Here is a 12987-nt window from a genome sequence, read left to right as displayed (position 1 = left end):
ATTCGCTTCTCGTCTTTTCCGACAATTCGTGGATGTGGCTAGGTGAAGACCCCCACAGTTACGAAACTTCTGTTCTGTGTTCGGTGATTGCATACCCTCTTCGTGTTGCCGCAGACCGCATGTCGAGCATCTAGTTGCCCAAATACTGGAGCATTTCTCCTTGTGATGCCCTATTTTGAGGCATATGTAACATACGGCCACACGTGTACAATACGAAAAAGCACAGATCGTAAATGACCGCGCGCCGAACTTCTAAGGTAAGCAGTTACCTTCAAATGTGATCACGGCAGTGCCTTTGCCACCAAGTGAGGCGTGCCTGCAGAATTTTGTACCTGCGGCAGTGCAATGGGTTCATTAGTTTCTCAGAAGTCATGTCTCCGTAATTGCGAATGACGCATCTGATTTGATTGCGAATAACCACTTTGTATACTTGAAAAAGTGCTTCATTTTCTCCGGTTGGCCGAGACGCTATCGTGAGAAGGGCGCAAACCTCCAGTTTAGCCGTGTCGACTGCGAGCTGGTTGCTATGGCCTGAGTAGCGAACCCTGAACTCCAGTGGTGGGTCTTCCTCAGAGAGGTTGAGATGAGCCGAAATGCGGTGAGTAATCACTCTATTCAATCGTATGAACTGCTCATCCATGACGCCACATGGTCGCTTAGGCTGAAGGATGACGGTGTGCTGATAAAAACGCGAGGCACTTGAGCTCGGCGTCCCCACGACCGCCGCACGGTTCTGCTGCTTTCGGTGATAGCCGACTGGTATCTAACCGTCTTCTTCGTTTTGGTAAAGAGTGGAAGCAAAGAGCGTGAGGCATGCACTTCTCATGTGGGAGTGATCCCTGGGCGTGCTAGTGTGCTGTCGTTCGGGCTTCGACAAAAGTGTGCCTCGTGCACGCTTTTATCCATTCGTTGTGGTAGAAATTATGTGAGCTTGATGAAAAGCATCGTCAGGCTTGCCTTCAATGGTATTCTGTTCCTCGAGCTTCCAAAGTGGAGCGAACGGGTTGGTGTCTGGCAGCAGCAGCACTTATGAAGGAATGTTCTTGCCGAATTGTTCGTTGAAGTCGGCAGTGTCACCGAGGCAGTCAGGTCGTCTGAAGCCCGTAGGTCCATACCCTCAGGTAGTGGCACGTCGGTTAGTAGCACGCTGCGCTCCGCAGAGGCCATGAAAGCTCAAAACCTTGACGGGGGTGATATTAACCGCAATGGCCACTAGACGCTAGTCAGGCGGCGGTGCCACCGACGAGCTCAGAAAACAGCCTTTTAGTATCAGCGTCAGCCAGTAGATAAGGAGCGAACAAGCACCTAGCGTAGCAACAGCTGTGGCGGTGGCTGACAGCGAAGCGACGGCCAAGTGTCGAAGTCGTCGGAGCGCGCTTGAAACACGTCCGCTCACATCGAATGCTGGCCAGAAAAAATCTGACGAATGCTAAAAGAACACGCAATGCGAATGGCGCCCCAAAAGAGCGCTTTAGGTACGGGCGGAGACAGCGGGGGTCCCCCTCCCTCCTAGTCACTCAGGAGTGGGCGGTGAGGCTTAGGTCTGCCTTTGACCTAGTATTGGGACCGCTTCAACAAATCTTCGCCTCCCCCCCTCAGCCTGATGGGGATCGCGCACACTTATGCTTCAGAACAATACCACAATTTATGATAAAGTTCTGCGCTGACGCATTTTCTGAGCAACTTCTAAATGAGATTTCGAGCCCAACAAGCCTCGCCGCCTTCATAGAGTGCAATGATGATGCCGATGAGTAGCAGTTTGCATATTTTAACCGCTGAGCTATTTATGCCAGCCATCTGTCGTGATCTGTGGCACCAAACTATCGTGAACTACTGCGTTTCTCGTGATCCGAAGGCGAGAATCGTAATCACTCGGCTAGCAAGGCGCTCCGGCAGAGCAAGGTAAGTGAGAGTGAGGAGAGAGGATTCCTGGTCGTCGTGAAGGGGAAAGCTCAAGGGAGAGAGCAAAGGGTAGCACAGAAACAAAGGGGAACAGAGAGCTGTGTAAAAAGAAAAAGAAGTGGGAAACGGTGACAAGTACGAAAGGTAACGAGAAAGAAAAGATGGGGGATCAATAAATGAAGAAAAAAAGAGAACAGAAATGTAAATGAACACAGAAATAATAGGCAGCGAGAACTGAGAAAAGAGAGAAAGGGAGAACAAAATCCACCAAAAAGGAAAAAGCAAAAAGAAACACAGGAGGCCCATTATAGCTCCGCCTTTCCTTGAGCACAACCGGTGCGAAACAAACTGAACTTTTTATTTATTTCACCAAAACACCGTATCATAAAATAGGATGCCTTTGATTAAACCGTCACATGTAACAGCTGGGGCAGCGTTACGCTTGTCCTGTGCAGCCTCAGCAGGAGATTGCAATTGCACGAAATTTCAGACATGTTGTTTCCTGCCAGTTTTCAATTATTCAGTTTGTCATATATATATATATATATATATATATATATATATATATATATATATATATATATATATATATATATATATATATATATATGCGTGTGTGCAATCGACGAACCCATAAGCGGTTGACCAACTGTGAATCGCATCTGTTCGTTGCCCACATCAATGGAGAAGCACGTACTGTTTGGTTTCTTCGCCCTTTGTCTCGCAAGCACCGTTATTTGCAAGCTAGGTGCACCAGGAGGCCCCATGAAACTGCATCGCGATTCGCCAGACGGCTTCAAGGTAATCATTTATATGGGGAAACCTACGCCATTGTCATTTTGAAAGTTTGAATTGGCGCCTAAGTCCGCAACTCCAAACCGATGGAAGAAAGGCACCAGGTTCTTTCCCTAACGTTGAGGTCGGAGCAGAAAATGGATGCTCTGCGAAGTCCTCTGATTACAACTAAATTGCTACTGCTGCACGTTATACTGAGCGCTTATCCTGTGTTCACTCACATTATTGCCAATTGACTCGCATTGGAGACATTTGATTCAATATCACTGAACTCATTCTTGCTTGATACTCTATTTTTGTTTTCGTGCAAGTCAATTCACTCTGAATTTCTTTAAATCCAAGTTGATCCACTGTGATGTTTCTTTGAAGTTAATACATTTTCTTTACTCTTAATAATGTCCTGCGAATATCTGTACAAATAACGTTGTGAGAATACCGGTTCTTCCTGGGTCTCAAATAATTTTGGTAATCGAAATTATTTGAGACAGCCACATTTGCCCTGGCCAGTGTTCAATTATTGCATTGCTTTTTCTCTTTCACTGACAACCACAATCGGCGATGTTCACGTAGCACCGTTTTATGACCTCCCAAAGACCGCTCTCCTAGTTGAAAGTACCTCAAAATAAACAACCACGTTCGTTGTTGCTGTTAAAGGGAACTCCGGTGCACTTTCGACCATACTGAGATGATGTCGTATTGAAATTGCATAAGCAGCCCTGTAACAGCTACTGCGGTTCAGTTGGCTGAGACACTCGTCAATTGTTTTGATAAAACAGGTAACTATGAGTCAAAACTGAAATGGTAACAGGCAGCTACGCCAAGCTGGGTATACGATGACGTCACGATACGAGGAATGGCACGCCAGGGCACAAGTTCAGCACAATCGAGTGAAAAGTAAGCTCGCGATGGCATCGGACGCGGAATCAAGCTTTGCCAGCTCATCTCAACTTGCCAGTGAAAAGTTCAGCGATAGCTGCATGCTACTATCTCAGCGCAAAGCATTGCCCTATTGGATTCGACCCACCGGCATGCGAAGCATCGGACCTATACCCCTTTTCTATCTCATCGTTTCTCAGTATTGTGCATGGCTAATGTAACAGCTGATTTAAACTGCGAGTAACACAATATGCAGCTGACTTGCTTGCTTGCTTGTTCCTTTCTTTTGTGGCTCTCACCCACTAAGGGGGATTGGCCAAGAAGCTGGTGGTTAATGCAAATAAATACCTATAGATTTTCTAGATTAGGGGAATATGAATACTGTGTTTTGACTGTGAAATTAATTTGGCGCAATGTTAAAAAAAGAAAAAAAAGAAAAAAAAGGGGGGGGGGAGAAATAATAGAATTTGTTAAATATCTGTGGTGGAATCGTTATATGAAATTCTCCTGAAAGTTGAATCATTGCAGTGTACCAGCTAAATAGTAAGTGGTAGTGTGACTAGTAAAATTCGAGAGCTGATGGCTGACTCAGCAAGGTAATCTTCTTGTGTTATATATGAAATCGCAGAGAGCCCCGCAGATGTTCCTGTCGCTATGTCCCAATGAAATGGCCCCAAAAGACAAAATATTGGGAGTATTAAGTGATATTCCTAATTTTCTGAATAAAATTTCGAAGCAGTTTTTTCTTTGATTTTTGAATCGGTGACATGTGATAAGAAAATGGTCGATATGTTCAGGTTCGTTACAGCTTGAGCACAGAGGGGATGGCACCAGGCCAGACCTGTTTAAGTAGAAATTAAGAGGTGGTACACGGCAACGTAATTTTGTTACCAAGACTTCCAATTTACGCGTGGGACACCATTTATTATTCCATGTGAAGTGCAGGTGCGAGAAATCTGGATTCGGTATCATGGTTTTTGATGAGTCTTCAAGAAGGGAAAGTTTTATAAACCTCGCTGCTGTTACATAAGCTGTAGGAGGCATGATTGGCACAATCGGAAGATCAAGAGATGTTCGCGCAAGTTTGTCAGCCATCTCGTTTATAAATATACTACGATGGCCTGGCACCCATATCATTCGCACTAGACGGATGTTTGCTGGGATTAATGATTTAAAAGTCTCTAGTACTGCTGATGTCGACGACGATGATAAGAATGAACACACAGAATACGAGTCAGTCACTATCACAGCTGTCGAATGAGTCACAGGAAGTTTACGAATAGCTAGTATAACGGCCGTTAATTCCGCTTCAAATATTGGTGTATAATCTGGGAGGCGTAATGATAATGACCAGAATAATGAGAGAGAAAAAATACCCACACCTGCCTTCTCGCCACTCATAGATGCATCCGTTGCAATCACTGTATTAGTACCTAATTGAGACAGGTGTTGTTCTAATAAACCAATCAAATATTTAGAGGGAAAGTGTTTAGCGTTCATGGGAAAGATATCGTCAAATTCTATTTGCACTTGGCCGATTGGTTTGACAGATGGTGTGATCTCGAATATATTAACATTTAAAGCATCTAGAAGTGTTTGAACAAATAGCACTTGGGGTTTATATAAACGGGACCAATGCTCATTGAAAAAGACACCAGGCTCGGCAAAGAATACAAATTGTCGCCTTCTTAAAGTGGATTCAGAAAATTTTAAATAGGTGTTTACTGTTAAAATACGAAATCTGCAAGCAAGGGTGGGTATCCGAGCTTCTTGATACAAAACATTGTTAGCTGTGAATTTTGGCACACCTAAACAACTACGTAGGGCTTCCCGCTCTAAGAGAATGAGGGGGTTTATTTTGTATGCTGGTCCACCAGAGAATAATACACATCCAAATTCAAGAATCGGACGAACGTACATGCGATAAATCATGATCATCGTATCTCTGCGAAGACCGGAACGGAGGCGGCCAAGCCTACTTACCATTCCAACAGCGCGTGTAGCCTTAATTTTAATATATTCAATGTGGTCACGCCAGCTCAGTTTTTGATCGTACAGTATTCCCAGATATTTAATACAATTAACCTGGGGTATTATTTCTTGATGGTACTGAAGAGAAATAGTAACTGGTGCGTCCAACGGAAAAACTATTATAGCACTTTTAGTTACGTTCAGGTTCATATGAATTTTCTGAAACCAGGTTTCTAATGTTGCCAAATAACACTGCAAAGTCGAATGTAGTGAATAAATATCGTTGTCAGATGCAAATAACGCGATATCATCTGCATATACATATACGTGTACCTTATCACTCTGTGGTATTGAACTTAACAAAATGTTAAATAGCACAGGCGATAGAACAGAGCCTTGAGGAACACCTCTCGTTTGGCTATACTTCGGCGTGGAAATACCTCGTTGGAAGCAATAAAATTTTCTGTCTTTTGAAAATTCGTATATCCAATTTGTTATGTACTGCGGGAACGTAAGATCTTTTAGGACATTGATAAGAATAGCATGTTCAACACTGTCATATGCCTTGGCTAAATCAAGGGTTACTAGGGCTGCATATTGTCGTCTGTGCCGAGCAAGCTTTATACGAGCCTCTAAATCAACATGCGCCCACCATATAGAGTAACCTGGTCTAAATCCAATCTGGCACGCACTGAGTATCGCATTATCTGTTATGAACTTCGTAACTCTAATGTAAAGTATTCTTTCTATTAACTTAACTACGTGTGATGTTAAAGCGATTGGCCTAATGTTATCTATCTGCATTCCTAGTCCCTGTTTTTTAAGAAGCGGTATTATTTTTGCAAGTCTCCAGTCAGGAGGTATCCAACTATTTTCAAGTGAATAGTTGACAGCGTTAAGGAGGTCTTCAGGAGAGATGTCGAATAATATTTTTAACATTTCCGAAGTGACGCCATCTGGTCCAGGACCTGTGTTTGGCAGAATACGAACGACCTGCGCAAGTTCATCCCTACTTACTTCAATAAAATCATTTTCGAATGACGGTTTTGCACACTTTATTTTCATTTGTGATGTAAATCTCTTCTCCAATTCTATTGCAATTTCCGTTAATGTATTTTCCAAATCAGTTGGAGAAAAAATAACTGAGTCAATATTTACGTGTGCTGTAATAGCTTTACGATTACGGAGAAATCTGAATAGAGCTTTCTTGTTGCCACTCTTGGATAAGTAGCTGTACCGTTTTTCTTCATAATCATCTTTCGCTAATGAAACTGTTCTCCTAAAGGTAGCTTTAGCAAATAAATAATTTCTCCAATTAGTCGGACATTGGTTGGTGAGGAGTTTTTTCCATGCAGCGTTGCGGCGTCTATAATCTCTGGCGCAATCCGCATTCCACCAGGCAGATATGAATTTTCCCTTTGTTGAAGATATAGTGAACTGTGATTTTTTAATTGTACACTTTAGGGTGGAACAAAGGCTCATAGCTTTCATATTTGTTTCCATATTGGGCAAGGAAGACAGCGTTGACTGTAAGTTCTTTTTAAATTTAGAGTAGTTTACAAAACTTTGCACCTGGCGATCCACCGTCACTAAAGGAATGCTGGCTTCAAATACCAGGGGGCAGTGATCACTACTTGTAGCAATATCAAGAACAGTCCAAGACAATATTTTCACACTTGAGCTAGCAAATGTCAAGTCTAAGACGGACCTCGAATTACATCGAACGAATGTCGGAACTCTGGAGTTCCAACAAATAAGGTTATTCCGGTTAGTCCAGTCCCACAACCGTTTTCCTGATGAATCAGTGCGGAATCCCCATGAAACGTGATGGGAATTGAAGTCTCCCACAAATAGCATACTGTTTCTGCAAAAACTCGCAGTCACGTCAAGGGCTCTTTCATCTTGTATTCCAGCCGGAAAGTAGTTGTTGACTATAGATAGTGGCGCGCATCCGGGAAAGTGAATTTCCAGAATCAATACTTCATAATCGTCTGATATTTGTTGGTAAACTAAGTGTGCTTTATGGCAAATTTTGGATGAAATGAAAAACATTAATCCTCCACCACGTGAGTCTCGGTCCAGTCGAAAGCACTGATAGTCTTTTAGATAGAAGTTTTCATCAGAAGACAGCCAAGTTTCTTGTAAAATTATGACGTCTGGAGATTGTTGAGAAATTAGATATAATAAGTTTGTAGTTGCAGAGAGAATTGAACGGCAGTTCCACTGAAGTACTCTAAGGTACCCTATGATGATAAGCAAGCAGTAGCAACTGCTTGATCTAAGATACTATCTTTTAAGAAGTCCGCTTTAGTCCTAGGTTCCTTCACACTCTTTTTTGTTTTCGGATGAGAAGAATTATTGTGTTTGCTAGTGGGTGATCTGGTGCGTTTCAAAAGGCGAGCATCCATATTTACATCTCGATTAATTATTGATTCTGAATCAGATATACCTTCCTGCTCAGTTGTGTTAGGACTGGAAAGCATTGCCTCATTATCGATAGAGACATCTGACTGATGTTCGGCAGGTTTACTAATTGAGGCACTAGGAGGTTGGATACGCTTAGTTATTCGATCAGATGTACCCGACATCTGTGAATCCATAATACTATTGAGTGAGTCGGACAGATTGAGTAAAAATTTTTCTAATACTTTTTTTACGGCCTTTTCTACCATAGCAGAAATGGACTGAGAAAGTGATGCATCCATAGAAAGAGGTGAACGAGCTGCTATACCGGCATAACCCTGACTCCTGCTTTGAATTTCTGCAATTGCTTCTCTACGAGAGCATCGTCTCCTTTCAATGATTTCAATCACCTGAAGTTCCTTTGATCTTGCAGGGCAGTTAGGATCGTCTGCAGTGTGATTTGCCTTGCACAAACAGCATGTCTTATTGTCTGATTGACACTCAGCAGTACTATGACCAGCCCCGTATATGGCTCCGCATATGCGGCATCGAGTCTCCGATCGGCAACCTTTAGTACTGTGTCCAAAGCGCCAACATTTAGCACATTGCAGCGGACGGGGAGCCAGAGCTTCTACCTTATAAATAAGCGGCCATGCCTTGATCTCCGAAGGGCGATCTGTTCCCGCGAATGTGGCAATTACAGTTTCAGTGGGAACTTTCTGTTGGTTTTCCTGTTTGGTACAGCGGTAAACAGAAATAACACCTGCTGGGGAAAAGATGTCCAAGACTTCTGCTGGGCTTAGACTTGCGTCTACCCCCCGAACCAATCCTTTGCAGCAAGCTAGATGAGGTGGGATAAAAGAGCTCACCAGATGTGATGCAAAAGTAGTGCACTTCAGAAGGTCTTGGATGCAGGCCTTGTCTGGTGAGCAGCATAGTATCCCCCCGCGTCCAAACTGACGAACCTCTGTTATCAGTAGAGAGTGGGGAGTGATCGCACGAAGTTTCGTTTGGATTGTCTTGGGGTTTTTCATGCGGATGAACCCACCGGTGGTCGGCACCAAAGCGACAGGAACGCTACGGGTTCCATTGCGGAGAAACAACTCCAGAGGAAGATCTTGAGGGGGAACAGAGGCTGACCAGAGGGCAGGCCTCTGGCCCGGAGAAGAAACAGACATGAAATAAGAAGTTACACTTATCAATGCACTAAAACAGTTGCGGAACAAGAGGTAGATCTAATAAAATAAAATAAAATAAAAGTAACCGCCGGCTACTTGACCGCAACCCTGAGGATGGAACAAGGAACGCAGCCGCAGGCACGAACAAGGAACGCAGACCGAGCTGGATGGGCGCACTTCGAGGATGACTCGTTCTTCTTCTTTGTCCTGTCCTGACAAAAGTGAACTGACAAAAGTGAACTGTGCTTGCGTCGTCGTCACCTGACAGAAGGAGGCACCCACTGCATCCGTCTACTGGGCGAGGTGGGATTTTCAAAAAGAGTAAGCGCTCTTGTCAAATAAATAGGGCGGCCTGCTTTTACAAGCGGGATGAAATAATTGGCTTCATTGAACTTCATTTTCTATAAACTTGAATGACTTCCCGTTGTTTGTTTTGGCCCATATCACCACGGTATCGACGAGAACACGGAATTGAGTGACTATCGAAAAATCGCCGGAGTTCCCCTGAGGAACTGCTCATTCGAACCCCTTGAGAGATGGAAGACCTTGTTATCCAGCCCCGCCCTACCGACTCTGCGTGCACTGACAGACAGGGGCCAGGAGCTGCTGGATACATACGGGTCCCGCAACTAAGGAACCGCCCCGTCTGGTGCCTGTGCGCAAAATACCAACAATGTTGGGCCTAATAAATGTTGATTCATCATCTCCATCATCGAACAGTATGATAATTAAGACTTGTTTTCCCGTGTTCTCTGGCACATCTAATGTTTGCTTGCATAAAACTCTGCTTCTTTCGGTCAAATTTTGCCGCAATCAGGTTTATTCGGACGGCCGTCACCACATTCCAAGCAGAAAAAAAGAGCAAAGGTACGTCGTAAATTAGCGAAAATTCCCACCCGAGCACTCCGTAGAAAGGATTTACGAGAAGTCGCTGAAACGTGTCACCCGCGTGTTTAGCAGTGGGTTCAACACGATGCTGCGATGAAGTTTTCAAATTATTAGTTACATGTTCGTGCTTTTTAATGAGGTGAGACATGTTATACCACAGTGCTTATTTTACATACCACACATTGTGTTCGCAGTGCGGTAATTACAGTGGTTGTTATGGAACCACAGGCTGTCACAGACGTCTCAATCGAAGCCAAAGTGCCGTTGGAGGAACTCCTGTCGACAGCGGGCTTTTGCCCCGGCGAACACGCTCCCGCAATCGTCACGTTGACGCCGTTGTGCCATCACTGGCGTTCGACATCACGAGCTAACTCGGCGGCGTGATTGGTAACATAGAGTTTCCCACAATAATTACTAGAGGGACCTCTGGCGCTAGTGTCTATGGGAGTTGCAACTCACGGCGCTTCAGCGAGCATGGGAATGATGGGTAGTACACAAATATGTCTAACTTTCGTACTTCTGGCCAGATTTGGCTTCGTGTGTGTTCATGTGGCTTGGAGCTGTTTTTTCACGAAAACATAAATTAGCAAATGTTCACCGTTCCCGCTTCAAAACCTTATTTTTTAAAGCTTGTTATTTCTAATCAAGTCCCTAAGTTCGAAAGGGTTCATTTTTTCTTTCAAAACAGAATTGAAACACATCAATAAACGAAGCCGCAAGCACGATTCGCCGCCCGCAAGTACGAAGACTAGGCAAATGTGTGTACTACCCATCATTCCCAAGGTCGCTGAACGATCGCAGCGCCAGAGTGCCCTCTAGTTAATTTTGGGAAACTCTATGGTTGGTACGATCTGCCCTCCACCAGCGCTTGCATTCCAGTTCGCGATTTAGCGTGGCTTGAAAGACTGCCGAATCATCGGTATGCAGTTGCTGCCTGCACTCGACCTCCAAGGCTTGTTCTTGTACCCGGACTCCAGAATCGGCCCGGCGAATGCCAACTTTCTCACGTTTCCGCTGTCGGCACTCTTCTCGAGTTGTCCATGACTTATCCATGCGGACCGTCTCAGTAGAGATCGATGCGTGCGTGTTCGGCGCCGCGGCTGCGACGGGGGCGAACCACGTCACTCAAAACGTAGCCAATGGCACGTATGATCCTCAGCACATCAATGGCACGCTGATAATGGCGTAACTGGCCGCACAGCCAATTGGGACCGCTCGTGACACAACTGTCGTGCGGTATTAGGGGCGAAGCTGCTAAAGTCGTGGGTCTGTCCATGCGTGTGTGTGACCGGTTCGTAACCCTCTAGTTGTATAAATTACTCAGCAGGTGGCACTGGCGTGAGTGTCAGACAGATGGACAGACGAATCGGCATACAGACAGCGATACAGACTGACAGACAGACATACCAACGGATGGACGGAGGGACAGAAAGACGGAAGGACACACGGACAGACGGAAGCAAGAATGTACAAACGGACGGAGGCACGCACGCTTGAACAGACGCATGCACGGAGGCACGGACGAAAAAGTGAACTCTTGGGCCCTCTCATCCTCAATCACTTCGTGAGTATGATGCGATTTTTTTAGGGGCGAAGCTCCTTATAGCGGCACTCGTTCGTCCCTCGTAGCCGTTGTAGTGTGTAATAAGTATAACATTTTTTACCTCCAAGGTGGTGCCGGTGAGAGATTTCTTCTGTGTGTTGTTGAACAATAAAAAATAGTGCTCAATGTACAGCACCGTCCACTGTTAAAGGGAACACTACATTGAGCACCGTTCAAATGGTAGGGCTTCTAGTAGCAAGTGGATAAGTAAACAATGCTTATGCTGGGCAGTAGTCCGTCAAAACAAGCCAGAACAATTAGTCATCACAATTTTGTGTAAATATAAGCCACTGTGCTTGGCATGTACATTGAGCACTATCTGACAAAAAAAGGTTTCTACGTTATACTCGCTGGGCGTAACATCCTTGGTTTTAGAAAGGTTTAGCGAGCGTTGGGCCGCAGTGCCATGAATACAGTGAACTAGTATATATCATGAACTCGAGGTGGTTAAAGGTGGGAAGTAAACCCGAAGCGCAAGCCGTAAGAAAGTGTGCATGTGCCACCTCCCGTTTAGTCCTTGAATGGTCCGCTGGATGGCGATGCTTCTATATGGAGAATATATGATGAAAAGATGCGAGATGGTGGTACTTGGATTGCTGAACATATGGACGAACGGACACACAGACAGATGCATGGATGGACACATGAACGGACGCAGGCGCGGATGCATGGACGAACGCAGGGACGGACGCACGAACAGACGCACGCACGGACGGGTGGATGGACGCATGGACGGTTACACAGACGTACGCAGGAACGGACGGAAGCAAGAACGAATGGACGGACGAATACTTCGCCCCACTCCCCATCATTCACTCCGTGGATATGCTGCCAATTTTGTTTTCATTTCTCCTAGCCATATACAGCTTTCGCTGTAAAACGGCGTTCGTGAACAACCGCAATGGCCTCGGGCTTTCAAAAGGGTGTGACTGGTCACCATCCAAATATGGCCGCAATCCCGCTATTGGCTACCGAGGCTTTGGCGGCTGCGGCATAGGTGTTTCTTTTTTAATTCTACTATAGGTGGACACGATATGGAACAGCTATTTTTCCTGGCAGGATATAATCATCGCGTAGGGCCGTCGAGGCGGTACGTAATATGGAATTGGTTAGGAGAACATTTAGGGCTAAGACACGGGGATCTGAAGCCGCGTTCACATTGGAAATAAACGCGAAAATGACGAAAACGTAGGCTTATAGACTGATTTTACGCTATAATATACGAACTTTAAATATTGATAGTAAAAAAGTGACACTATGTCTATGAAGGTCAAATCTATGAATGTGATTTAAGCAAACTGGAACGTGAAACGAAGAAAGGCAGGCAGCTCCAGAACTTCTAGCGCGCTGCTCAACCACAAAGGACGCACG

The 12987-nt window shown here is 44.9% G+C and overlaps 1 protein-coding gene across 2 annotated transcripts in view; it reads left to right on the top strand.

The window, feature by feature from the left end:
* Window positions 1-2531: 2531 nt before the first annotated feature.
* LOC119178416 (uncharacterized) overlaps window positions 2532-12987 on the top strand; it is a 35005-nt gene continuing 24549 nt past the window's right edge. For both annotated transcript variants that reach the window (XM_037429615.2, XM_037429614.2), the window contains exon 1: window positions 2532-2703. In XM_037429615.2, the coding sequence (XP_037285512.2) occupies window positions 2584-2703 (120 nt within the window). In that variant the 5' untranslated portion in view covers window positions 2532-2583. The remainder of the gene's footprint in view (window positions 2704-12987) is intronic.

The sequence above is a fragment of the Rhipicephalus microplus genome, chromosome 1 (assembly GCF_043290135.1).
Source record: "Rhipicephalus microplus isolate Deutch F79 chromosome 1, USDA_Rmic, whole genome shotgun sequence".
Lineage (NCBI taxonomy): Eukaryota > Metazoa > Arthropoda > Arachnida > Ixodida > Ixodidae > Rhipicephalus > Rhipicephalus microplus.
The sequence above is the reverse complement of the archived record's forward strand: the minus strand, read 5'-3'. Positions and strand labels throughout refer to the sequence as shown.